Raw genomic sequence first — 27,861 nt, forward strand, 5'->3', positions numbered from 1 at the left:
TCACGCAAAAGTGTTGTTTTTTATTTTCTTTCTCGGGCCAGCTGCAGCTTCCAACCAAGAAAACCTCAAAGCATTAGGGAAGGAGCAGGTGTGGGGCTGGGGTCGGGGACAACCCCCTAAGCTCCAGGGCCCGGGGTCTAACCTGACAGGTCGGGGCTGCAGGAGGCTGGGGGAAGCTCCCAGAGTTTGGGGGAAGAGGAGCTTCCCCCCGTAGAGACAGCAAGTCTCAGCGGCTACATGTGCTTTAGAGCTTGGCTGGGGGACAAAAGTGGGAGACAGAAACCGGCCTCATGAATCAGCTGGTCAGGAGATGGGGGGCCAGATGCTGACCCCAAACCCCCGGCAGCACCCCTAGCAAATAGATCTGTATCAAAGATTCTGTACAGCTGGTTTTGGGGGTGAAGGGCACCTATGGGGGCTTAAATAAATGGGCAGGGAGCAAGGGATGTAGCGAGAGCAGAGGGGTGACTGTCCAGCCAGCAGCCTGGGCCTCTGGTGCCCCCGCATGCTGACCCCCGCTGCCACCTGCCCACTGTGGCCTGCGGGACTCCCCAGGTGGGAAAGGAGGGAAGCTCTCCAGCAAGTCTCGGCCCCACCTCTCTCTAAGCAGATGGGACACGAAGACGGGCGCTGGGAGGCTGGGTGGGGCTTAGCGCAGGTCCTCCTCGTCGCCCTGGATGGTCTTCTTGATGCGCAGCAGCATGGTGGTGAGCCACTGGTCCAGCCGGGAGATGGAGTCATATTCCTTCACCTGAGGGCACACCAGGTGATGGGCTGGCCATGCTCCTCCCTGTTCCCAACCCTGCAGCCCAAGGGCACTTGTCTGAAGGTTTTCAAGATCTGTCCCTGTCACCCTGGTCTCTGAGAAGGAGCAGAGGGAGGGCTCGAGGCCCCGACTCAGCCAGGGGAGCTCCTTCTTGTCTGTCTTGACTATGCTAGGCACAACATTTCCCTTGGGGGAGAGGGATTGTAGCTTTAAAAAAAAAAAAGGTCCAGCATCCTCATTGAATGGGTGGGAAACTGAGGCCTGGAGATACGGAAAAGGCCACTCCTGAGTGCCATGGGGCATGGGAGAGAGAAGCCGCAGCCTGCTGGGCATCCCCTCCCTGAGCTCCTGGCTGAGTTGCCACCCACTGTCTGGGGCAAGAGGAACCGGATGGCATTTGCTCGCTGTCCTCAGCTAGGGGCTTCCATTCCCGAGGGGCACCTGGGGAGAAATGCTTGACATGTGCCATTAGAGGAGCGAATCAGGACCTATAAGCCGGACGCCACTGAGCCCGGGAACGCTGGGAACAGAGAAAGGGAAGGGAGAGAGAGCCACGTGGGCGGCTCCACCAGGCAGAGGGAAGCTGGCGCCTCTCCCGTGTCCTCAGCTCCACTCTCCTTCTCACCCTTTCCCTCCCAGTCTGTGCCTCCTGGGTGCCCAAGGCGGCCACTGTGAGTCTCACACACTCAACTGGGGGACTCAAGGAACCCTGGTCTTCAGGAGCAGACAGATGTGGCTCTGAACACCAGCTCTGCCCCTGAGGTGCCAAGGCCACCATCTATAAAATGGGGAAAACACTCCCTGCATCTCTTGGGGCTACTTGTGATGTTTCTGGGGTGAATGGAGAAAGAAATTCACAGTGGGCTGGGGGCCAGATAAAAATGGGTGAATGTCAGGGGAGAGCATGTCTGAGAAGGGCGGCTTTCCTAGGGGACCCATCCCTGTGAAGGGGCCTGACCCCCATGCGGGCCACTCACCGACTCGGTGTAGCTGTCCACATTCTGCTCCTCGTGGGCCTCTAGCAACTTCTGCAAGGAAATGGCAGAGAGGAGTCTGGGGCCCAGGCTGACCTGAGGTCGGCCTGGATTAGATGAAAGCACACACTATCTGTATGCCAGGCCTGCGGCTGGGGTTTCCTGAGGACTCTCAGAGGGTCAGTCCGTGTGGGTTAAACTGGGGACAGGTAGGGGCGTGTTGCAATCCTGCTGCCCTACTCATCAGAAACGGCTAGCTCTCAGGGCAACCTTACCAACATAGAACATCACACAGAATGTGTGTGTGTGTGGATATGTGGTGTGTCTGTGGTGTGTGTGTGGTGTGTTTGGTGTGTGTGGGGTGTGTGGTGTGTGTTATGTGTGTGAGGTATGTCGTGTGGTGTGTGTTATGTGTGTGAGGTATGTCGTGTGGGGTGTCGTGTGTGTAGAGTGTGTGATGTGTGTGGTGTCGTGTGTGATGTGTGTGGTGTGTCGTGTGATGTGTGGTGTGTGTGTAGTGATTGTGTGAGGTGTGTGTCGTGTGTGGTGTGTGTGTAGCATGTGGTGTGTGTGGTGTGGTGTGTGTAGTGTTTGGTGTATGTGGTATGTGTAGTGTGGTGTACGTAGTGTGTGTGGTGTGGTGTGTGTGTGGGATGTGTGTCATGTGCATGTGGGGTGTGTGTGTGTGTGTTCACCCAGCCATCCCGAGCTCCAGCACTCCCCAAGTTGTACTTTCTTTATCTGGAAAATGGAGACTCAAATGGCCAAAGAAAAGAAAACAAAATAAACATACCCTCTGAGAACCACTGGACAAGTCTTGATGACTGTCCCACCTGGAGCCCCGGCCACCCCCATCTGGGGTTCGGGAAGGGGGAGGCTGGAGCACCCAGCACTTACTTTCATCAACTTGCATTCCCGGGAATCAGAGAAAGCTGGGAACAGCTCCTCATACTTCTGGACAGCCAGCTGGGCAGCAGGGAAGGGGGAGGACGAGTTAGTAACAAGAGGGCCCTCAGAGCTGCTGGCCTAGCAGCCGAGGGGACTTGGGGATGTCTGGTGATACTGAGTCAGCTCTTTGCGCCCCTCCTCTAGCCTCAGGTGTCACCTGGCTCTGTGTGTCAGTACCTTCCCGCAGCTGAGCTCAGCACCAGCCTGGCTGGCAGAGACGGCTGCAGGGAGAGGTGGGTGGAGGGGGAAGGCTCCTCAGACAGGTACCCACTGCCTCCTCCCACCTGGCTCAGCTGGGGCAGGGGACAAATGAGCACATCCTCCATGGCAGGCCTGGGGCTGGTGCTTCTTGAGGACCCTGAGAGGGTCAAATAACGGTGAGCCCCTTTTTGAAAGTGAGGGAACAGATCCAGAGGGGGCAGTGACCTGCCCAGGGCACGGTGAGACATGGGGTGGGAATGTGAACCTGGTCTGACAAAGCCCAAGCTTTTGCCCACCACCGGTGCCCACAGCAGAGCAGGGCTCTACGGGGTGTGTGTGTGGGGGGTGTGTGGGGCCATCACCCCAGGCCGTGAGGCAGGGGGTTGGGCAGCCAGGGACACCAGGAAATCCTGGACTCCATGCTTCTGCCAGGCAATGGCAGGAAAACTCCAGCCAAGCAAAATCTAGCACCAACCCTCCAGCTCCTTCCCTCTGGCCACGTCCCCTCCCACTGCCCTCTCTGGCCCCTCTTTTGCCAAGCGCCCCGAAAATAGGTGGGCATGTGAGCTACAGCTAAAGTCGTGACAACGGGAGTCACAAAGATCTGGAACGCTGGGGCTACAGGTCCCTAGCCATGTGGCCTCAAACAAGGGACTCTCGTCCCAGCCTCACCACCTTCACTTGTAAGACGAGGTGACAATGGTGCTGACTTTAATGGGATGCAGCGAGGATTCAAAACGTGCACCCATGAAGAAAAGAGCACTAAGTGAGGCAGGAGCTGGACCTACAAAAGCCTCCAGGGCTGGGCGGGCAGGTGACTCCAGCACAGAAACACAGCTGTGAGATTCACACTTCTCATCCAAAGGCTGCCTGGCAGGGGCCAGACGTGAGGGAGGAGCACGTCCATCTTGGGGGGTAACAGGACCTGGCCTGGCGCGGTGGTCTGGTGGGCATGGGGCGTGCTACCTTGGCGTTGAGCATGTCGATGCAGAAGTGGCAGAGGGCCGCCTTGAAGAAGTAGTCTTTGGCACTGTACTTGAGGAGGGGGCTGTCCATGGCATTGGTCCCCACCTGTAGCCATGGGGAAGTGGCACTGTGAGCTCAGGGCAAGCAGTCAGAGGGCTAGAGCCACTGCCAGGCACTGGGGGGCCAGCTGGGAGCTGGGTCCATGTCCCAGGGTGAGGCCATTAACCCAGGACCCCAATGGCAGGGAGCCAGGGACTGGCTTGGGGAGATCAGTGGCCAGTGCGTAAGCGACCAAGACCAGGGTGTGATGGTGGCTGGGTGGAGGTGGAGGCTGTAGCCAGGTGTTCGAGGGCTCCCAAAAGCCTGAGACAGTGGGGAGGTGGCGGCCTGGCTGTCACGACCAACGGGAGGCTGGCATGGCAGTGGGCAGAGGGGCGGCAGGAACATGAGAGGCGGCACCCACCCTTCTCTCCCCAGGGGCCAGCTGCCTGCCTTTTTCTTGGCCATCACCCAGGGCTCCATGCACCCTGGGGGGACCCCATGTGACACTCCCTCCCTCCCACTGTGGATGAGGACCATCGTGCCATGGGGTGGGGTGCCCACAGCCACCCTGGGCCTCTTGGCACTTCTTCCCGTTGCCTCCTTCTGGGTTCTTTAGCCAGCCTCGCTCTGGGCCCCTCGAGGAAGCTCTGCGAGGGGTGTGGGAGGGGCACAGCCAGGGAGACGGTGCTGACACGGCATGGAGTCGTAGGTGGAGAATGTTCAGCCAGACTGAAGATGGGGTGGGGGGGATGACATGGCAAGGGCTGTGAGGGAAGAGGCAGAGGGCGAGCCGGGGGAGGGGTGGTTCCAGAACAAGGCGCCGGGGCTTAGGAAGAGGCACAGGCCCTGGGAGGGGGCAGGATGGGGGCCGCCATCCCCACCTGTCCCCACCTGCTCGTAGATGTCAATGGCCTTCTGATACTGCTCCAACAGTGCGGCGTAGCCAGCCACCTTCAGCAGACACTTGTTGGCTGAGCTGTGTGGGAAGGAGGAGTGAGGGGAAGTGGTGGCGGTCCCTGAGGGGCTGGGGCAGGCAGGAAGGGGGCTACCTGTTGGACTCTTCGCCTTTGTAGTAGTCTGCGGACTGCTCGTAGTGGGCGATGGCCTGGGGAGACATGGGGGATGGGTTCCAGGGGAGGGCAGGGGAGGGAGAGGAGGTCTCCATGAAGCTTCCATACCCTTCGCCCTGCCCATCTGGGACACAGCCAGACCCCGTTCTCCAAGCTCTGCCAGCGCCCCATGCCCCCTTCTCAGCACTCAGACACCAGAGGACTCCCCTGGTGGGAAGAGAGAGCAGCGCTGGTCTTGGCTGCCAGCCCAGGAAGGGCCCTGCTGCCACTCACCTTCTCGATGTCTACCAACTCCGTCTCATAGATCTCAGCAATGGAGATGTGGTGCTTGGCCGCAATCGTGAATCGGCCCTGGAGGGGACACGGGAAGGGACTGCCTGTGACTCATGACCTGCATGCCCTGTCCTGCACCCCTGCTGACCCATGACCCTTCAAGTTCCTACCCCTCAGCCAGGCCTGTGAGGAGGTAGGAAGAAAACACTGAGAGGAGGGGGAACACAGGGGTGAGAAGGGAGGGCCCCAGCACTAGAGGCCTGGCTGTGCGTGCTGGGCTGAGCTGGTGACCTTGGACAAGCCACTCCAGAGCCTCAGCCTAATTTCATCCTGTCCATGAGGGCACAGATGGTGTGACACCAGAGAGGATGTGAGCACAAGCACTTGGCCAAGGCCCTGGCCCTTAGGAAGCCTCTGATAGCAGCCAGAGAGGCGGAAGGACCAGCCCAGAGTCACTTGGCAAAAGGATTTGGAGAAACCAGGATGGGAGGGAGGGCTTGAGACCCCTGCCCAAGAGTACTAGCTCTGCCCCCAGGCCAACACCTACCTGTCAGCCTCTCCCATGCACACCCAGAGCTCCCCAGGGAGGCCTCAGGTTCTGAGGGGCCTCGCACCTTCCATCCGCCTCCACCCAGTGTCCAGGCGCTTGCCTGACTGCTCTGCCCCAGGGGCTGGTCCAACGCCACCCCCTTGCTGAGGGCAGTAGGAAAAGGCAAGGTCCTGGGCTCAGCCAGACCTTGTTTTGGGTCTCAGTGACTCCTGCTTGTAGCCGCGTGTCCCTGGGCAAGTCATGTCACTCGTCTGAGCCCCTCTCCTCCACTATGGAATGGGGATGACAATAATGCCAACCTCACAGGGCTGTGGATTAAACCACCCTGCAGTGTCTGGCATAATAAATGGGAGCTGCTATTATTGTTCTAATCACAGTCATCCCTGCAGCATTGCCCTGAACACAAGGGGTAGGGCTCGTGCCCCTGCCTGGGGTTGGAGAGCTGAGACAGGGCAAGCAGAGAGACAAAAAGGAGCTGGCCAGGCGTGGTGGCTCACGCCTGTAATCCCAGCACTTTGGGAGGCCAAGGCGGGTGGATCACTTGAGGTCAGGAGTCCGAGACCAGCCTGGCCAACATGGTGAAACCGCATCTCTACTGAAAATACAAAAATTAGCCGGGCGTGGTAGCACACGCCTGTAATCCCAGCTACTCGAGAGACTGAGGCACGAGAATTGCTTGAACCTGGGAGACAGAGGTTGCAGTGAGTGGAGATCACGCCACTGACCTCCAGCCTGGATGAGAGGGACAGACTCTGTCTCAAAAAAATAAATGAAAGAAAGAAAAGAAAGAAAAGAAAGAAAAGAAAGAAAAGAAAGAAAAGAAAGAAAAGAAAGGAAGGAAGGAAGGAAGGAAGGAAGGAAGGAAGGAAGGAAGGAAGGAAGGAAGGAAGGAAGGAAGGAAGGAAGAAAGAGAGAAAGAGAGAGAGAAACAGAGAGAGAAAGAAAGAAAGAGAGAGAAAGAGAGAAAGAGAGAAAGAAAGAGAGAGAAAGCGCTGACAGGAGCCCTGGCCTGGGTGGAACCCTTCACTCTGGCTCCGGTTGGCAGCTGCCCATCTGGTCTGCATCTGTCATTGGCAAAGCCCCCTGGGACAGGACAGGTGGTGAGCCTCCTGTGGGCTCTGCCTATCCCTGTGGCCTGCTGCAAGAGGCTTATCAAATAATACGACACTTGTGGGAAGGCTGGGCAAGGGAAAGTGCCGGACACACTCTCTCCAGTAACCCAATTTCTTTTTTTGTTTTGAGACAGGGTCTTGTTTTGTCACCTACACTGGAGTGCAGTGGTGTGATCACAGCTCACTGCAGCCTCAACTTCCTGGGCTCAAGTGATTTTCCTGCCTCAACCTCCCAAGAACTAGGACCCCAGGTGCATGCCACTACACCAGGCTAATTTTTTGTAGAGAAGAGGTCTTGCTATGTTGCCCAGGCTGGTCTCGAACTCCTGTGCCCAAAAGATCCTCCCACCTCAGCCTCCCAACGTGCCAGGATTACAGTCATGAGCCACCGTGCCCAGCTCAATAACCTAAGTTCTATGAATGAAAACCATGACTGCCTTTGGAGTGAGGGGGCCATCAGGCTGGTGGGGAGCTGGGTGAAGACCCAGCCAGCCCAGGCCAGCTCAGGTGGCCTAATGCCCCCAGCTCCCACTTCCCCCTCCCCAACTGGTTTGGCCACAGAGCAAGAACAGTGCTGGGGGTGCTCAAGGAGGGGACGCAAGGCCAGGGCAATGCAGTGGGACCCGAGGGGCATCAGGACAAGCAAGCGGCCCTTACCATGTCTGTGTAGATCTCGATTGCTCGCATCAAACAGTTAATGGCCTCTGGAGAGAAAGGGAGGTGGGAGGAGACATGAGAAAGTGAAGTCGCTTCAGCAGAAGCCGAGGAGAGGAGGCGGACACAGGCGCACCTGGCTGCCCGCAGAGAGATCAATAGGCACTCAGAGCTGCCAGGGCTGCCACACACTCTCAAGGGGCTGGGAAGGAGGAGACGGAATCCCTGAGCCCCAGGAAACGTGTTGAGAGGGCTGACTCTGTAGACTGTGACTTGCTGGGCACATGTTTCAGGGGGAGTCCTACTCCCCTCGGGCTGCCAGGATGCTACCAGCTTCCCATACGGAAGGTCCCTTCCCAGGGACAGGGCATAGCAGTGCTCGGCCAGGCTGATGGCCAGACTCCCACGGGTCTTTTCAGACAGACCTGCTAAGGCCCTGTTCTTGAAGGACTGAGCTGCTGGCAAAGGGGAAGGGGGCATGGGAGGCAGCCAAGCCCAGCATCTGAGGTGGTCTTGGAGGCAGCAGCGGCAGCGGTGCCATCTTCTACCTGGGCTCTGCCACCATCTCTGCAGGACCGTGAGCAGCTTCTGTCCCTGCACCAGGAGGACCTGGACCTCTGGCACGAGGAGGCTGGATGTCATGAACACTGAGCCCTCGGTGTGCTCTCCACTGCCCCCTTTTCCTCATATCTCAGCAGTTGGGAGCCCTCTGCTCTCAGTCCCTTTAACCTGGCCCTGCCACCCACCAGCTCCTCAAAGGTTTTGCCAAAAAACCTGAACACACCAGGATGGCACTGAGGAAGAACTGGGCTACCTTTGTTGTACTATCTCTTGCAAGATTTTAAATTTGGGAAAGGCTTTTTTTTGACAAGTTATTTGGAGGAGAGAGAAACGCATGAGTGGGAGGCATTTTCTAGCAGATAGAAATGAGCTCTCCGGGGGTATTTTTTAAGAACACCATTTTAGCGCATCTCAGGAGGACAGGGGTGTTGTGGGGAGGGAGGCCTGGGCTGGGGAGAGGGAAAGGCAGGGAGCCTGGACAGGTCATAGGGCATGGGCTCTGAGCTGCAGCCTGGGCATCTGAAAGTTCCTGGTCACTGGGAGGGTCTCCATGGTCACCCATGCCATGTTCGCCTGGGATGAAGGTGCTACCAAGAAGCGCCGGGGCTGGGCAGCTCTCAAGGGGCTCGAGGTCTGGATGGGACTTCAAAACCCCTCCATGGGGAGGCATCTGAACAGAGGCTCTTAGTCTCAGGCCTGTGGCCAGGCTTTCAGGGATTCCAACCCCTCCTTCTGACATGTGAACAGTGGGATCCATAAGCACTCCTCTGGGGACTGGGGTCTGTAGGTTTTGTCCAATTCGGAAAGACCTCTGGGGATCCGAAAGGGACTGACAGAAGGTACAGCACTCAGTCCAGGTTCCGGAGCTGACAGACAGAGACTGTGGCAGCAGAAAGAGAGAAAGGTGGCAAAAAGGGGGCAAAGGAGGAGGACGGGGAGAGAACACAACCTAAACCCGGCAGTTTGAAGACACACACATCTCGTAATCGGTGGGCCCAGAAGCAATGGCTGAGCCAGGCCATGCTGCAGAGGAGGGGAGCAGCAGCTGGAGTGAAGTGAGCGGTCCACCTTGCCCCACCCCACCTGGCTGCAGTCTCCACCTGGTGGCCCCGGGCTGCTCACTGGTTCACTCTTCTGGCCAGGACACCAACCTGGCACCCTGCAGGCTGAGGCAGCAAAGGCTGCTGCTCTGCAGTGAGCAGTGAGATCTATAGCTGCCACCTGGGCCTGCTGGCACTGGCTTTGGAGCGCCCGCTGTTAGCATGGCACAGCCCTTGCAGTAGCAGCAGGGAGACAGCTTACCCCCCGGGCAGCAACATGGACTCACGGGGTTAAGTCTCCTCCATGCCTGGAAAGCAGCGGACCACCAGCAGACACCTGGGCCAGCTGGCTCCTGGACGAGCTTCTGACACACTCATGACTGCTACTCTTATCTCTGGTCACCAGGCCTTGTGCACTCGGACAGGTGGAGCAACACCCAGCTCTGTGGCCCGGCCCCTCCTGCACCCACCCACAGAGGGCTGGAAAGGGGCTCGGAGCAATAAAGCCCAAGTTGGGGAGCTATGGCCCTGGCCACTGCCCATCCCCGCAGTCATTCCTACTAGTGATGCCCAGCTTGACTTCTGCCTCTCTGAGCCCTTCCTGGTTACACTTGGCCATCTCCTCCTTAGTAAAATGGGGGCAAATCACAGAATGCACAAAGAAATCAAATGGGTTAAAAGATGCCAAGCATCTGGTATACAGTAGGAACCCGGTAAATGGCAGCTAGAGAGGAAATAGGGGACAAGCAGGGGCTGGGCCGCCTCCCTGCCCCAGGTATACACACTACCCCCAGCCCCAGCTATCAGTCAGGCCCAGGAATAGGCCTCGCTGGCCCCAGTCTGCCCTGAGCAGCAGCGGTGGTTGGGTAACCGAGGAACCAATAACACAAATGAGCATCACCCTTCCCCACCCAGAGCCACCAAGGTGGCAGCAGGCCACCCTCTGTAGAGGGAGAGGAATTCAGGAGCCCAGCCGGGCCTTAGGCACACTCCAGCTGCCACTTGGGGGCAGGTCCTTCTGGAGAGAGTCCTGGAGGAAGTGCTGACCCAAGACAGAGGACTTCTAGGCTGCCGAGGAGACCAGTGATGACGAGGGCCCCAGGGAGCCGGCCACCTGCTCCAGGAAGCCAGGCAAGGTTCCAAATTGGGCGTCCAGAGCTGTTTCACAAGGCACCCGGCCAAGGGCAGAGGCTGTGGGGAGCCCAGGGCAGGCAGGGGCCCCTGGACTGATGAAAGCCAAGGGTGTCCTGACTGGAAGTTTATCACACACCAGGTGCTGCGCTGGGCATGACTCCATCATCTCACAGCAGTCTCTGCTTTAACAGATGAGGAAACAGAGGCCCAAGAGACTGACTTGCCCAGGATCACAGGGGAGGCAGGGTCCTCCCAGACCATCCACCACCTGCACTGCTGAGCCACACACAGCTGCTACATGACATTCTCTGTGAGGTGGTTTTTTTTTTTTTTGAGACAGGATCTCATTATGTTGTCCAGACTGGTCTTGAACTCCTGGGCTCAAGTGATCCTCCTGCCTCAGCCTCCCAAAGCACTGAAACTACAGGCATGAGCCACTGCACCTGGCCTTCTGTAAGGCCTGACTAGCCTCAGACACACAGCAGCCGCTGCCCTTGATGCCAGTGTGCCCCTTGCCCCACTGGGAGCCATGGCTGGGGTGCGCATCTTTAGGCTGTAGCTCTGGACACTGCGCTAACACCCCTCCCTGCTCAGCACCACCTCCCCAGGGCTCTGGACATGGCACCTGCTCTCAGCTCTACTCAAGTGAGGCTCACCTCTCAGAACTACCCCCTTTCTTCCCCGAAAGATCTCCCCTAGCCAAATTCTCCCCCTCCTAGCCTCAGCTCTGCGCAAGTCGGCCTCTGTGCCCTGGATGTGGCATCATCTTTATACTTTCCTACCAGTCGGAGTCCTCAGCCACCTTCTGAGTTTCCTAAGGCAAGGGAAGGGCCACATCCAGACTCCAGGCCCACACCCTGCAGAGTCTAGCTGGAGAGCTAGAAAAGCTCAGATCAAACACAGGGGAGGGACCCCACCATATCCCACTGCCAGGTAGGGCCTGTCTGCAAGAAGTGAAGAGTCTGCTGAAAGAGCAAATGGCACTCACTGTTCTGCAGCCTGGCGCTCAGTGCTGCCCCAGAGAGTCCTTCTAGTCACTCCAGATGAGGCAGCAGCTGAACATCACAGATGCTAAGACAGCGCCTCTAGGCCAACCAGTTTCCCAGGGAGCAGAAGGAAAGGCTTGGCGGGGCAGCTTAATGGAAGGCATGGAGATTTCCTGGGGTAAGTCAAGCTTAAAACCAACTCAGGGTCTCCCTGGGTCATCACTGCATCACCCACGCAGCCCGCTGTGGCCCCGTGCTACCAGCCAGGCAAGCTCCACGGCCCACCCAGTTACAAGGCTGCTCCTCCGCCTCTTGCCAGGCCTGAGCCCCACCATGTGACCACTGAGGCCAATGTGTGAGATGCTCGGCTGGTGAGGAGCAACTGGTTAGTCTAAGGACAGAGAAGTGCTACTGGTCAACACACAAATTCATCCTCGTCTGGGAACTAATGTCTCAGATCATGACAAAGGGGTATGCCAGCGGTTCCCAAATACGGTGTGTGAACCAGTGCTCGCTGATCCATGGAGGAAGCGCCCTGCACTGCTGCAAATCTGTCTTCTCTTGGGAAGAACAGACCCTTATTCCAAGATCATTTAGCTGCTTTTTACTTTTTAAAGATTTATATATTTTCCATTCCCCTGAGATGACAGTGACAGTAGATGGTCATTTTTAAAAACTGCCTGTGCTTTCTAATTAGCAACCTGTACCTAGCACCAAGATTTTAAAAAATAAATTAAAATTCCCGCCCCATACAAACACTGGGCTGGGCTTCCTCTTCAGGAGGCACCCAGGGGGACAAAAACTGTTTTCTCACCATGAGTCAGCCCCAAACTGGGCTTCTGTCCCTAACACGCTCTCAGTTTAAGTAATTTGTTCTCTGGCAACTATATCTCGGGCTCTGTTCTCTCTAATTCCTCCCCAGGATGTAGGGAAGCCAGGTTGGGCTAATTTCCGCTCCTTTTTCGGCAGCAACTCCTACCTGGCTGGTCTCAGAAATCCCCCCCACCCTGCTCCCTTCTGCATGTTAATTCTGACAACAGAACAGATTTTCCTCTCTCCCCGGCAGGCGGTGGGTCTGCAATGGAACTCCCACTCCCAAATGCTCCGGGCTTCGGAAGGGGTGATCAGCTGCACCGACAGGGTAGACAGGGGGCGGAGACTTGAGCAGGGCGCGAATGCCAACCAGAAGGAAGGGAGCCAGTTCTGAAGTCAAAGCTCACTCTACCTCAGGCGCGTCCCTGCCAGCCTATCACATGTCGGCCATTGGAAAAACCAGAGCCTCCAGGAAACCCGAGGACTCGATGCAGGGTGCTAGGATGGCGCTTTGGGCCAGGCAGGCAGCCCCTGTGGCCCACAGAGATCCTCACCTTGGGGGTCAGCTTTCTTGAATGCGTTGCCGGCGTCCACAAAGCAGGTGGCTGCGTCGTGCTTGCTCTGGAGCTGCAGGTGCAGCTGCGCAGCCTGGCAGAACGCGTTTCCAGCAGCTGGAACAGAAGAGAAGGCTGGTCCCGGCCTCAGTGGGGCTCCACACTTTATGAAGCCACAGAGGCACTGCCCTGGGAGGTGGATCGGGCTCTTGAAAATGTGGAAAGAGTTCCCAAGATAGGACGAGGGTGACCTGAGCGAGCCCAGACTGAGGCCTAGACCTCAGGTCTGCTGGCTCCTGCACTGAGGCTCCTGGTGGCGCCTGACAGTCTCTAAGGGCGGCAGGAAGCTGCCTCAGGGGAAGCCCCTGAGCCCCATGTATATGGAAAGAGAGCCAGGGTAAGCCCAGGTAAAATGCCATGTCCCTAATCCCAGCTATGCTGGTATTTCCAGGGCCACCACTTCTAAAGATCCAAGGAGAAGAAGACAGAGCTGAGTTGGAAAGGATATAAAACAGAGTGAGGTGGCCTCCTGCACCTCCCAGCCTGGGCAGTCCTCCCTAGGGGAGCCTCAAAGCACAGGGCCCAGAACCACCACTAGAAGGCAAAGTGCAGGTTGAATCATGGGGTGGCTTGGGAGGGGTATTTTGGGAAGCAAGGAGCAACTGAGATTAAACCACATAACACCTTCCCATCTACTCCCCTTTCCAAGTCCTGTTTCTTTCTCCACAGCTCCCCAAAGCTCTTCCTGATTCTCCCAACTCCTCTGCCTCTGTTCACATTCTGTTCCCTTCACTGCAGATCCCCATGGACAAGGCACCTGTGTGAATTGTGAGGCTCATGGAGTTGGGGTCGGACAACACAGAGCCGGCTCCCTCCAGGAACTGCACGTCCAGAGAGGGAAACAGGATGTGGACACCAAGAATGAGTACATGCAGACCAATGCCCATGGGGGAGGGCAGAAGAGACGGCCCCTGAAGCCTCGTCTGTCCTGTGCTCATCTGCACACAGTCAGCTTCTGTGGGTCCCAAGCCATTCTGCCCACACATCTCCTAACTGACGTTTGGGAGGCAGCAGTGTCTCTCCTCCTCCTCGTGGAGCTGACCACCTCCAGCTCAGTTCTGAGGCTTCTCCCCTTCATTCTCCTCCAGCTGAATCTGAGTCAGAGTTTCTGAGCTGGAAGAGGACCAGGAGGCCTAGCCCCATCCTCTTAAGTTTGAGCAGCAGAAGAGACAAAGCCTTCCAGATTTTCACTATATGATTTCATTATTATTTTCAAGAGTTCCAAATTTGAGTATAAAATTACGGCCAGGCATGGTGTCTCATGCCTGTAATCCCAGCACTTTGGGAGGCCGAGGTGGGCGAATCACGAGATCAGGAGATGGAGACCATCCTGGCCAACATGGTGAAACCCTGTCCCTACTAAAGATACGAAAATTAGCTGGGCGTAGTGGCACATGCCTGTAATCCCAGCTAGTCGGGAGACTGAGGCAGGAGAATCGCTTGAACCAGGGAGGCAGAGGTTACAATGAGCCGAGATCGCGCCACTGCACTCCAGCCTGGCGACAGAGCAAGACTGTCTCAAAAAAAAAAAAAAAAAAAAAATTCAAGAAAACGGGATAATACCAGGGGGAAAATGGCCTAGGGCTTTTCTTTGAAGAGTTGGGGGGCAGAGGTAACAAATTTTAGGGGAAAAGCAACACCTATGTAATTAAAAAAATAAACTTTTTTTCTCTAGAGGAATTTTCTTAGTTTGGGAGCATAAAAATACACAGAACATTTGGCTTTATTCACAACGTATTTTATGAAAACTCAGGAATAACTCTTTGAATTTTTGGGAAACCAACAACATTCTCAAAATGATGATAATCAATTTTATTGTGCACTTCTGCACCCTGCCTCCATGGTCCTACCACTAGGTCCCCTCTCCTCCACAGTCAGGAAGTTCCTCCCTGTGTTCAAACACTGGTCTCTTGCTGTATTTCCTTAATTCGATCTTGGTGACATGAAAGATGTATTATGAAATGGGCTTCAAAAGGGCTCAATGCACTGGCTTGTTGGATTTCTTGGGCCTGCAGGGAGCCCCAAACAGATCTCCAGCCTCCCTGGGCCCAAGGGGCTCCTCCCCACCCCTCTCCTCCATGAAGCTCTCCTGCCTCACTGGGGCAGGTTAAACACTCAGGCTCTGCAGTAACAGCCTTGGTTTCTGAATCTTGGTTCTGTCATTTACTAGTTCTGGCACCCCGGGCAAAAGACTAAGCCAAGCCTCAGTTTCCAAATCTGTAAAACAGGGATATTTACAGACTGACCCTTAGGGCTGCTGTGCTAATGCCATTAAATGATGAGCACTTAGTACTCAACAAACAGTAGCCATGATTCATGTTGTTATTGGAATCACCTGAACATCCCCCACCCCCCCACCACCCCAGCCTAGAATTCAGACACTGATGGAAGCACTAAGGAAGTTACCAGGAAACCCGAAGTTCTGAATTTAAGGAGGACTCTAAGAGCTCATCAATCCACATGGGTTTATCCAGGTCTAATAATCTATTTATTCCCATCCTCTCTGTCCTTTCTCCAAGGCCCCATGACCCAGAGTATAAAGTAACCCAGCAGGCACAAAACAATTAGAGAGCAGGCCAGTGGCTTTCCGATGACGGAGATGGCATAAAAAGAGAAGGGGCCCTCAAGGCCAACCTCTGGGGCAGGCCTGTGTGAGTGGAAGCTGAGGAAGGAGGAGAGCACCTCGGAGGAGCTCTAGCGGAGATGACATACCACTCCAGTTTTTGGCCATTTTGAACATGTTTGCTGCTCTGGCGTAGATTTCACATGCTTCCTCTATTTTGGATGAGCCTCTGGGGAAAAAGGAAAGAAAAAAAGGAGACAATCTAGTCTGCTATCCAGGAGAAAGCAAGCATTCTGCTCCAGTGCCGGTACAGACGTGCCCCTACCCCTCACCCTTCACCTGTGAAGCCAGCTTCCCGCAGGCCTCCTGAGGCTGTGGCCCCCGCCCCTGCATACAATGGCACACTCAATTCACGAGGACTGGGGTAGATACTGGGTGCTCGCTGGGGTTGTGGGGCGAAGAGTTCCTGACCCCACCACGACCCCAGGGTCTGACAGCCTCTTCTACTTCCTGCCTGGGATACCGGGGGCCCACTGGGTCCCAGGCGCGCTACAAATCCCCTTTCCCCAGGAGACTGCAAAGCATTCTGGGGGATTAGCCCAGTTTAAGACATCGTGTTGCTTTCGCAGAGGGAGCCTTAATTCTGTGCCTTGCAACCCTGGAGTGTGTCATTACCAGTTCAGGACTGGGCATATATATCACACAGCCATACAAAGAGACAGGAAGCACTATTTTAAAATGTAGATATAAAATGTTCCCGTTTGTGTTTAAAAAAAAGAGGGTGGGCTGAGTGCGGTGGCTCATGGCTCCTGTAATCCCAACACTTTGGGAGGCCAAGGTGGGCGGATTGCTTGAGCTCACGAGTTCGAGACCAGCCTGGGCAACACGGCAAAACCCCATCTCTACAGAAAATACAAAAATTAGCAGAGTGTGATGGCGCACGCCTGTAGTCCCAGCTACTAGAGAGGCTGATGTGGGAGGATTGCTTGAGCCCAGGAGGCGGAGGTTGCAGTGAGCCAAGATCAAGATCACACCACTGCACTCCAGCCTGGACAACGACAGGGCCAGACCTTATCTAACAACAACAACAAAAGAGTGAGAAGAATAGAAACATACATGTTTATATAAACATAGGATATTTCTGGGCAAATACACAAAAACCTAGTAACAGCATTTTTCTCTCAGGTGGAGCCTGGAGAAGGAGGGCCAGGTGTGGGAGGCTAACTTATTCACTGGGCATCCCGCGTTTGTACTACCCGAATTTTTTTTTTAACTGTTTGCACATCTTTTCAAGAAAATATATATACACACACACACACATAAACACACACACGTGTATATGTGTATAGATATGTGTATATATGTATATATGTGTGTATATATCTATACATAGAAATACACACACACACATATTTTTAAGTATTAGGATTTATATTCGGCCCTGTGGTCCAGCAATGAATTACAATTCCAGCAATTTATCCTAAAAAACGAATAAGTTACAGGGATGTTCAGCAGAGCATTATTTAAAACAGCAAAACCCCCCAAAAACTTAATGTCCAACAGTAGAGATACACGGGGAGATAGACAGGAATTTAAAAACATAAAGGGCACCCTGTTTGGGCAGCTTCACTCTGGCTTCTCGACCTCCACATGTACAAAATGAGCTTCCTGAGGGACCTCATTAGTACCTCAAACCCGTAAGTCCCACTGAATCCTTCTGCCGTTAATAATACAACCAAGCTGAGCCCGCGAGGTCTGTAGTCTCTGTAACTGCTCAAACTCCCATCATCCACATAATCAGTAGAATAAAATCCACACACTCAGGAGTCCCACCAAATGGATTTCAGGGTCTCTCTTCACTGACAGAACTAGTGTTGAGTTTATTTTTAAGGAAGAGAAAAGGGAGGGGTGGGTATTTTCCCATTTAAATCATCCTCACCATCTCATCCCACACCCTGTGTCAACTGGCCCAATGCTGTTCCTGGAAACTTGTCCATACCAACTCAGCTGTGGTAGGGCCCAAAGGTAATTCTGGGAGCTGGGATGTGAGCATTCCTTCCCTCTGCACTGTGGATTCAGTGTGGCCAACCTGCCCATCCCTTTGAACCACATGAAGTGCTCATTTTATCAAACCAGAGTCCCACAGCCACACTCTCTGGGATTCACTCAGCAGGTCTGGATGGGGCCTGCAATTGAGATTTTTAACCACTGGGGTTGGGGGGGCCCAGGTAATTCAGCTGATCACGTGAGTTTGGGAAGGAAAAACTGACTGAGACTGACTATCTGGAAAGCAGCCACCAGCAATCAGGGGCCAGGCCTGGCAATGTCAGCAGGCAAATAAATGCCCCCAGGGCGGGTGGGCTGGCTGGGCCAGGGATCCTGGTCTCCTGAATCCACATCACACCAGAATAAATAATCTATTTATTCCTATCCTCTCTGTCATCTTGTCAGATGAAAGCCTACTTCCTGCCTTCTGGGGCTGTGCTGATGCTGTCCCCCACCTTCTGCTGTCCCCGGGAAGTGGCCCTCAGCAATGTGTTCTTCCCGCACTTGCCCTGCTGCACCCCATCTTCCCTCACCCACCTCACCTCAGCCGGCCCAACACACCTCGGGCCTTGTTTGGAGTGACTTCTTTTTTCTTTTTCTTTTGGAGACGGAGTTTCGCTCTTGTCGCCCAGGCTGCAGTACAGTGGCACGATCTCAGCTCACTGCAACCTCTGCCTCCCAGGTTCAAGCAATTCTCCTGCCTCAGCCTCCCGAGTAGCTGGGATTACAGATGTGTGCCATCACACCCCACTAATTTTTGTATTATTAGTAGAGACGGGGTTTCACCATGTTGGCCAGGTTGGTCTCGAACTCCTGACCTCAAGCGATCCACTCACCTTGGCCTCCCAAAGTGCTGGGATTACAGGCTTGAGCCACCGTGCCCAGCCTGGAATGACTTCTTTAGAACCCATTCCTGGCCTTGGAGAGGCAAGAAACTTTCAAAACCTTCTCTGGCTGAGAATCCTGAAGGGTCCTTTGGGGCCTGGCTGCAAAAAACCCTCAGAAGGACCTTCTCTGGAATGTTCTCTTAAAGGGACATTTTCACAGACCTTAATCACAGGTCTGCCCACCCCACAGATTCCCCAGCTCAGCCTTCCCTTCTTTTTGAGTGTGACTAAGTCCTATCCAGCTCCATGCACTCTCTGAAAAAGCTCAGTCCCTGGATGAGCAGAAATGACCCATGTCACTGAGTGGCCCACAGCAGGCAATCAACAACGAGCGGAGTCAGCCCCAGCCGGGTTTATTTCAGCTCAGAGGGACAGAGCAGACACGGGACAGACACAAAGTCTACCAGCTGCCAGGGCTGAAACTCTATGATCGCCTGCCTCCTTTTTCCCCTGCACCCCGTGGTTTTGCCCATTACCACGGCCAGGGGATGACAGGAGATCTCTGGAGTCCCATCCTCTTCTTTTAGAAATGGGAGTGAAGTCCCCAAAGGGAGAAAGTGACATGCCTAGGTTCCAGTGGAAGATCCTGAAGAAGCCATTCACATACTCATTTATTCACCTGGGGAACAGGTATCTGAGCATGTATTATGTGCCAGGAGATAACAGCAGTACATGAAAGGAAAAGTTAGCTGGGCCTCCTCTCCTGAGGGCCTGGGTGGCAGCGCATGTGACAGCTGACTGTCCCTCCCCCACTGACCTCCCCCAAGCTGCCTCTGCTTCACTCCTCCCATCCCACGGCTCTGAGCCGCTCTGGGAATAGAGGGAACTGGTTTGGGCTGCCTGATGCAGGGCTGTCTATAATTACCCGCTCAGCTTTGCTCTCTCCCCCTCCAAGGCGGAGGAAGGAGTCTCAGGTCTCCCAAACACAGCCACCAACCTCAGCGACTGCCATATGGAAGGCTAGGCGCTGCCAGGAATGCACAGACACCCGGTGGGACCTGGGCCAGGGGGTACTGCAGGGCAGAGTCTCAGCCCCCTCCTTCCTTCCTCCATCCACCAGGCACTTCCTGGCTGCCAGAAATACACCATGCCCTGACCCACCACCTGCAGCTCCCGAAGGACCTCATGAGGTAGGGTGGACAAAGTCAGGCCCCCATTTTGGGTCCTGGACTCACTCTCTCTCTCTTGCCTCTCTGGAAGCCACAGGCACAGGCCTATGGCTTCCTCCTCAGACTTAAGGCCCACTGCCCCAAGTCTCCGGTCAGCACCCTCAGTGGGGAAGGTGCCCTAGGCCTGTCACATGCCTGTGAGCCCACCTCCTGCATGGCTCTCGAGACCACGTGCCTTAATCACAGCTGGCGCATGGCGCTCCCTGGCTCCCGGGCACTCCCCCAGAAGGAGCCCACAGCTCTTCACAAGAGCCCTTTGGGTGCTGCCCTTGCTTTAAAGGGGAGGAAGCTGGGGCTCAGAGAGGGTGGAGGGCTTGCCCAAGCTTACCCTGCCAGGAAGCAGCAGGGCTATGAAAGAGGACTGGGGCCCTGGGGATCCAGTGCTGCCCTTGCCTCTCACTCAGTAATCAGGAAGGCTTCCCTCCCCATGCCCAAGAGTCCTCGGAAAAATGAGGAGGGAGGACAAGGTCCCTGCCTGCCCCCGCCCCTCCTCTAGATTAAACAAGCCAAGGAACCTTTACCGCCGAGGCTTCCCTCATCTCAAAGCAGAGGCTGCTCTCTGCTGGAGCTGCGTGGAGCATCCTCTAGGCAAAAGAGGATGAATTAAGTCAGCCCCCTACTGAGCCTGCCAGTAACAAGACAACAGGCAGAAGGAACGTCAGAAAAAGTTAAGGCTGCCTGTGGTGCAGGGTCCACCCTGGCACAGGGAGCTGGGGGCCACCAGCCCTGCTAGTCCATTGACTACACTGGAGCTGGGAGCTGCTAGAGGTTCAGCATCCTGAAGGCACTGCCACCAGTATTACCTGGAAGTGCAAAACCACCAGCTGCCTCCCGCCACTCTGCAGTGGGCCCCCCCTGACCAAGCAGGGTATGAGTTCCTGCGGGGCGGGGCCTGGGCCCAGCTTCACTTTCCCATCTCTCCACAGTGCAGGCACAGGCCCCGGTTAACAACGGTGAAAGGATAAAGTGTCACAGGCTAACTGCCCAGCTCTGAAATCGCCACAGGACCCTCTTGTGACATGACTGTCTGGGCAAGGACAAGGGGTAGAAAGAGAATGACTTTGGGGTGGTGAGACCTGGGCTGAAGTTCATTTCAGGTACTTTGCTAAGTGTCCAACCAGGGGCTAGTTATCCCTAAGGCTTTTTTTTTTTTTTTTTTTTCTTAAATAAGAGATGGGGTCTTCCTGTGTTGCCCAGGCTGGTCTCGAACCCCTGGGCTCAAGCAATCCTCCTGCCTCTGCCTCCCAAAGTGCTGAGATTCCATTCTTTATCTATAAAATGGCAGTGTGGCTGGCCACAGTGGCTCACACCTATAACCCCAGAGTTTTGGGAGGCTGAAGGAGGAGGGTTGCTTGATCTCAAGAGTGTGACACCAGCCTGGGCAACACAGTGAGACCCCAACTCTACTAAAAACTAGCCAGGCATGGTGGCATATGCCTACAGTCCCAGCTACTTGGGAGGCTGAGGTGAGAGGATCACTTGAGCCCAGGAGTTGAGCCCAGGAGGTGGAGACTGCAATGAGCTACGATCATGCCACTGCCCTCCAGCCTGGGCAACAGAGCAAGACCCTGTCTCTCAAAAATGAAAAATGAAATAAAACAGAGACAATGAATCTGGCCTGGGAGGAGTCTTTGTGAGGATTAGAGATGACACACATTCAATACTTGGCACAGAGAGCAGAATGGAAGAGATGCTCAAATGGTTGCCATTATACAAAGGAAAAGAAATACGCTCAAAGGGGTGCCTGCCACCCAGCAATAGGAATTCTAGAGAGTTGCTTGTGGTGGTAAAAATAAAATAAAATAAATGCTGACAGTAGTCAAACAGGCCTGGCCTCAGTGCCAGATCATCGCGTGCCAGCCTGCGTTTCCTCATGTGTAACTAGGGATAAGACTCCACACCTTGCAGTGCTGCTGAAGCATGAGCAATCTTGCAGGCAGCACCCCACGGCGTGCCCAGCAGAGAGCCGGTCACACCACGGGCGCTCAGTAAACAAGAGCATCCCTCTCATCAGGCCCCGCTGAGGACCGATTCCAGGCACACTTCCCTACTTCAGAATCACAGCATGGGCTTCATCTCCACCCCAGATTCGCTAAGTGCTGCTCCTCCTTTGGCTTCCAGAGTCCTGGCCTCCCACCACCCTCCGCCTTACTGCACAATGCTCAAAATACATACAGGCCCACGGCCCTTCAAGATGGTAAGCTCAGAGCCAGGACCTCACCTGCCACACGGCACACAGCCTGGCAGGCGCTCTGTTTCTTATTTTCTTATACAGATGCCCCCCTGCACCCCAATGGGATTACATTTCACCACAGACCAAGGGCGAATGTGCTTCCTTTTCCTTAAAAGGTGTTCTCAAAGACCCTTGTCTTTCAGTAGCCCCATTCCAAAAAGGAGACAGAAATGTTTGTATGGCCAGGCAGCAAAGTTCCATCCATCAGGAAAGCCAGGAATTCTCAGATTCCCCAGAAACCTTGTGTGCTCTCAGGAAAGACTCCACTCTGAGACTGGACAAGAGATGCCAAGTTTTCAGTTGTGGATCTTGGCTGCTGGCAGGGCACTGTGATTCACCAGGGTGCCCACTGGAAATGGTGCCGGGGTCTCTGCACGCTCTGCAGAGGAAGGTGGTCTGGAGGGAAATCTGGAAGCTCATGCCCACACCAGTCTCAGCCAAGATCCCATGCAGGCCCTATACAGACAAGCTGGCCCTCCCATGGTCCCGCAGTTACTGCCTACAGGTAGTTCAAACAGGAACTGATTTGCCAAGATCTGATCTTGGGAATGCACTGTTTGTATACAGAACACCCTGCCACCTATTTCTCCAGCACTTCTAGCTCAACTTCCAATGACAATACCTACTAATAAAGATGACAGTGAGCCCTTAATAAACATTACCAGAGCCAGGCACCGTGCTCCCACCACTTCCCACGCATCGTCTCATTTATCTTTAGAACCACCCGAGGAAACAGTTGACTAGGATTTTCATTTCACAGATGAAGAAACTCCCTCTACACGTTTTTATCCAAGAGGAAGGAAGTTTTTATTTTGGCTGTTTTGGCAGCAGGGGGAGGTGGCCAGGAGACATCAGGGATGAGGAAAAGCCCCAGGGAACAGAGCTGCCATTCAGAAGCTGCACGATCCCCAAAGGGCACAGCAGGCACTCTGGATTTACCAGGAGACATGCAGCAGGGAGGGGGAACTAGTGCGCCTGGACTCAGCCGTCCCCTTCTGCTGCTTGCTCACTGTGCTGTAGTGAGGAAGTCTCCGTCTTTTTGCTTCCAGAGCAGAAGTTTGAGCTGCACCCCCATCACCAAGGGGAGGAACAGGGATGGCTTTGAGCTTCTCCTAACTGGCTGGTGCTGTTGCCCTCAGTGGCTGCTGGTGCATCAAAGCCCCCTAGCGTCTGGCAGCCCAGAAATAATGAAGAGCAAGGGCGGCGTCTGAGCACCGAAGTGGGCGACAGCACAGACGCCCACCGCCTTGAGTCCCAGGTGAAGGCTCTCTGACTTGCCCTTTGATAGGAGCAGAGGACCCTCAATGTGGGACGCTGTCATTGCTGGGATTCCCAAAGGGGAAGGGAGAGGCACCAAGGACAAGCTGAGGCCCAACACTCCCTTCTCCAGTCCCGGCAGCTACCAAGGACCTGAATAAAGGTGGGTTATGAAATGCTGAACACAAGCAAACCCAGATCAGAGAGGAGGAGGTGCCTGAGTGATTCCCACCCGTCAAACAGGTCCTCCCAAGCTGGCCTCTGACTGTGCTCCCAGCTCCCAGGCATGCAAGCTCCGGTCAGGCCACCCTCCCATCCTCCATGCCCTCTGCCCTCTGCCCTCACCTCACTCACACCCCCACAGCACCAGGTCAGCTCCTCTGGGAGCTGGAAGGAACTGAGATGAACACACCGGCTCTTTTTTTCAAATACTTGGAGAAAACGGCCATGGGACCACAGTTAAGAGGGTGGCGGTTTTCCAACACACCTAGTTTGCCAACAGCCTTCCCAAATGTAGTGCCCAGAGATGGTCATGAACCTTGAGGAGAAACTACCGAGGTAGCACAGCAAAGGGGCTAAGTGAGAAGGCTCTGGAATCACACAGAACCGGGTTTGAATGCCACCTCTCCCACTTACCATGTGGCTGGGCAAGTAAGTCAACTTCTCTAAGCCCCCAAGTTTCTCTGCCTCCACGGGGATTTTGTGAGGACTAAATCCATACCATCTATCAGCAGGTTGAGCCTGGCCCAGGCCTGGGTCCGAGTCAGAGCGAGCACTTAATAACCTGCATCTGCTAGTATTACCGGCAATGCAACAGCCCCCTGCTGTCACTCTCCCCCACACCAGCTGCTGCAGTCCTTTCTAGAAGGCAAACAGCAGCTCTCCAGGATGGGCCTCCCTTAGCCTCCTCGGAGCTCTTCAGTGCCTCCTCCAGGCCCAGCCCTTGCTCACCAGGCCTTCCTAGTCTGGCCTCACCTGCCGCTTCCACCTTTATGGTCTAACGTGTAACTCCCTGTGTTCCATCTTCCTAAGGCATACTCCATCATAACCCCTGCCTGGAGTGCTGCTCCCTGCCAGAGAGCACCCAGAACTCCTGTTCATCCCCCTGGGGTTGGGGCCTCTCCTCCAGGAAGCCATTTCTGATCCGTGTGGATCTCAGTTCCCTGTCTTTCCAGGCAGAACTTCCCCTCATGCTAGATCTCTGTTGCACCATCCCTGCTGCCTAGAGCACCCTCCCTGGCCCCACTCCCCAGCAAGTCCTGTGGTTCCTTGGGACCTAGCTCACTCCTCACCATGAGCTTCCCCCTGGTTCACACTGCTTCCTCTGAGCTCAGACAGTCACAGGAATGATATAATCGAGCCCTTCCTTACAGTAGGTAATTCCACTTTACTAGCGTTTGCTGTGCATCCTGCCTTCCCAACCAGGTAGCAAGTGCCTTGGGGCTGACTTAGCTGCTCCCTCCAAGCACACAGTCCAACAGCCCACTAATCCCTGGGCCAAAGGGACCAGACACCCAGAGCCACCTAGGAAAACTATCACCAAAAATCCAGCTCGTGGCCCCACCCCCAAACAGAGCACCTGAACCTTGTGAAGAAAAAGAAAACACACACACACCCTCTGTCTCCTCGCAGCCTCTAAAATAAAATATTTTTCACCTAATTAATACAGTCCATCAGCCCCAGATGTTTCTCCACACCAGGCAATTCACCATCATGTTCTTCAAGTTCTTTTGCTAAACATCCAACCTCAAACAAGGGGCGTGGCCCAGAGCCCTTTTCCTGTTCCTTCCTCTCTTGGAAAGATCCCTCCCCTTTGTGTCTTACCAGCCTCTGCCAGGCTCCTACCCCAGTCTCTTCCCATCCCCAGGCCCTCCTCCCAAACCCCCTTCTCCAGCCTTCTGCAGACACTCCCAGTCCCACCAACTTCCCCAGGCTCTGCTTCTGAGGGGCCACCACAGACCGTTCTCTCTACAAGTCCACTAGTCCTTTCCCAGTCCTCCCCTCAGTTTCCACAGCCTCCCCTTGACCTTTTCGGGTCCCCCCATCAGCACAGATCCCACCCCCCCACACACCACCACCCCCTGCCAAACTCCCTTTACTTCCTCTGCCCAGAGCCTCATGCTCCTCTCAACCCTACTAAGTCTTCGTGGATCCCTTTACTGCTCCCTTTCAGCTCCTCTTAGCACACTCATGTTTCTGTCTCTCCCTCTCCTGACGCCTCCCAGACCTCTCCTCTCGGGCGCCCACCTTGAACCCCATCAGCTCTCTGCATACTCCAAACCTGTTTCCTTCTGGGAAGTCACATTAACAATAGCTAACACTCTCAGAGATGTAACTCCACGCCAGGCTCAATTCTAACACTCACAGCAAATGGGAGGCAGGTTAGATTTGTGATCCTCTTTAACAGGGAGACTAAACCATTTACCCAAAGTCATGAAGTAAGTGGCAGAGCCACATTTCAAACCTGGGCTCTTAATACTTTTAAGCCACTAAAATTATCACAGGATGGTGGTGTCAGCTTTTAGGAGCTACCGTGAGTTTTATGCCATGTCACATGCGTTAGTTCTGTCTCCCAAGCCTTTTCCCATCCCTCTTCTCAGCATGTTCCTGTCATCCCCATTACTCGAGGATCACACAGCAGGAATTTGATCCCCAGTTTTGATTCTCTCAGTCCCCGTCTCTCCCTGTTATCCCTCCATCTCCTTGGCCAAGCCACCACCACGCGTTCCCCCACCCAGGAGTCTCCGGCCTCAACCCAGGCCTCCTCAGGTTTTTTTCTTTCCTTTTTTTTTTTTTTTCAAACGGAGTCCCACTCAGTTGCCAGGCTGTAGTGCAGTGCAGAGGCGTGATCTCGGCTCACTGCAACCTCCGCCTCCTGGGTTCAAGTGATTCTCCTGCCCCAGCCTCCCGAGTAGCTGGGATTACAGGCACCCGCCACCAGGCCCAGCTAATTTTTGTATTTTTAGTAGAGACGGGGTTTCACCATGTTGGTCAGGCTGGTCTCGAACTCCCGGCCTCAGATGATCTACTCACCTCGGCCTCCCAAAGGGCTGAGACCGCCACAGTCTTGACTCCGTCATCCCGGTTCCTCCGCTCAGCTGTCCTTAAACTAGTCACTGCTAACCAGGGCCGTACTCACCCCAGGCACCCCCCACACTTCAGACGCAGCTCACTGCTCCTAGGATCATCTAAGCCCTGAGCCCCTCCAAAGGTGTCAGCCCCCTTCAGCCTTCACCCTCACTGCCCAGGGCCCACGCAAATCCACTGCCCCGGGGGATGAAAAGGTCAGTCCCTCGGGCAGGCGTCCTCAGCCCCAGGCCCCATCACTGCCGCCCGAGAGCCTTCACATTCCCCTAGAGCTCTGAAAAGCCTCCGGACCTGGCTTATCTCCCGGACTCCCTCCCTGCCCCCAAGCCGGTCCCCTCCAAGGCTTCAGGACGTATTCCCTCGGTTCAGGTTCTCCCCCTCCCGCTGGCCTGTCTTCGGCCTGGGTCCCCTTCCTCGCCTCAAGACAGGGTCGCCTCTGTCCGTGTGTCCTCAGCCCAAATCCCTTCCGCCATGTCAGACCGTCTCTCCTCAAACCGTGTTGCCCCGGCCCAGGCTCTTGGCCCTCAGCCTGTGTAGCCTCTGCCGCTTCAGGCCAAGTCACCTCATTCCAGGTTCCTCTCCGTCCCCTCGGCCCGAGCTCTGCGTGCCCTAACCCGCCACCTCCGACCGTGACTCCTTCGTCCTCTCAGCCTAGGTCCCGGCCGACCCCTCAGCCCGGTTCTCACCCAAAGAGGCCAGAGAAGAAGGACTGCGAGTTCTTCACTTTGCGCTCCGCCTCGGCCAACAGCGCCATCGCCTCCGCTTCTTTCCCGGAATTGTCCATGGCGGCCGCAAAAGGACTCAGCAAAGCGCCCGACACTGGCCCTGGGAAGACTCAGCCGCGGCCGGGCCGCGGAACACAGATCGGGAGAAGTCGGCCGGCTGCGTTGACGTCGCACCGGCGCGCGGCGCCTGCGGCCCGGAATCACGTGACTCGCGCTGGCCAACCAGAGGCCTCGTAGCGCGGCGCCCGCTCCGCCGGCCACGCCCCCACCAGCCGCCGCAAGCCGCCCGTGACTCGGGACTCCCCAATCGGCGTCCCGAGACCTCAACGCATGCGCACACACAGGACAACGACGCCCCACTTTCTCCTCAGCGCTCTGTACCTCACCTCCCACGTGACCCTGCGGAAGGCAATGGCAATACTCACCGCCGAGGCCCCGCCCCACGGTGTTGCCGCTGGATCCTCCTCCACCAATCAGCAGCAGCCCTCGGCTCGCGTTTTAGGGGGGCCACCCCGCGCCCTCCCTGAAGTACTCCGGCAGAGTCAGCTGACCGCGGACACTCACGTGACAACTCGGGGCCCAAGCCCGGGTTTGACAGTTCTGCGCAGAGCTTAGTCCCGCCCCACGGCTGGTCTCGCCCGTTTCTTCACTTGGAAAAGCGTTTGTGGGAAAAGGAAACCGTTCTGCTTTTTCTTGCTCCCTCTACCGGCCAGTACTGGAACTGCTTTGGGGAGACCGGTGAAGTAGTTGAGAGACTGGAAACAAAAACTTAAGAGGTTCTCTAACTCTGGTTTCATAAAAAATAGATGAAGAGGGCCGGGCGTGGTGGCTCACGCCTGTAATCCCAGCACTTTGGGAGGCCGAGGCGGGCGGCTCACCTGAGGTCATGAGTTTGAGACCAGCCCGGCCAACATGGCGAAACCCCGCTCTACTAAAATACAAATATTAGCCGGGTGTGGTGGCTCACGCCCGTAATCCCAGCTACTCGGGAGTCTGAGGGAGGAGAATCGCTTGAACCGAGGAGGTGGAGGTTGCAGTGGGCCGAGATCGTGCCACTGCACTTCAGCCTGGGTGACAGAGTGAGACTTAGGAAAAAAAAAAAGCTGAAGACAGCGTGTTAAAAAATTCAGATTCGAAGATGGGCGCGGTGTCTGGTGCCTGTAATCCCAGCTACTCGGGAGGCGGAGGCG

At 55.4% G+C, this 27,861-nt stretch overlaps 1 protein-coding gene across 2 annotated transcripts; it reads right to left on the minus strand.

The window, feature by feature from the left end:
• LOC105478610 (NSF attachment protein alpha) lies at nucleotides 1-26,867 on the minus strand. 2 transcript variants are annotated; one of them, XM_011736101.2, is made up of 11 exons: nucleotides 26,633-26,867; nucleotides 15,387-15,496; nucleotides 12,645-12,761; nucleotides 7,560-7,606; nucleotides 5,241-5,318; nucleotides 4,947-5,002; nucleotides 4,789-4,873; nucleotides 3,856-3,960; nucleotides 2,638-2,706; nucleotides 1,744-1,794; nucleotides 1-751 (listed from the first exon to the last, which is right to left on the minus strand). In XM_011736101.2, the coding sequence occupies exons 1-11, from the start codon at nucleotides 26,728-26,730 to the stop codon at nucleotides 650-652; spliced, it is 918 nt and encodes a 305-aa protein (XP_011734403.1). In that variant the 5' UTR covers nucleotides 26,731-26,867; the 3' UTR covers nucleotides 1-649. The 2 variants fall into 2 exon arrangements, with proteins under 2 accessions (XP_011734403.1, XP_011734404.1); XM_011736102.3 differs by having other exon boundaries at nucleotides 15,417-15,496; nucleotides 26,633-26,865.
• Nucleotides 26,868-27,861: the final 994 nt, after the last annotated feature.

This window comes from Macaca nemestrina, chromosome 20 (assembly GCF_043159975.1).
Source record: "Macaca nemestrina isolate mMacNem1 chromosome 20, mMacNem.hap1, whole genome shotgun sequence".
Taxonomy (NCBI): domain Eukaryota; kingdom Metazoa; phylum Chordata; class Mammalia; order Primates; family Cercopithecidae; genus Macaca; species Macaca nemestrina.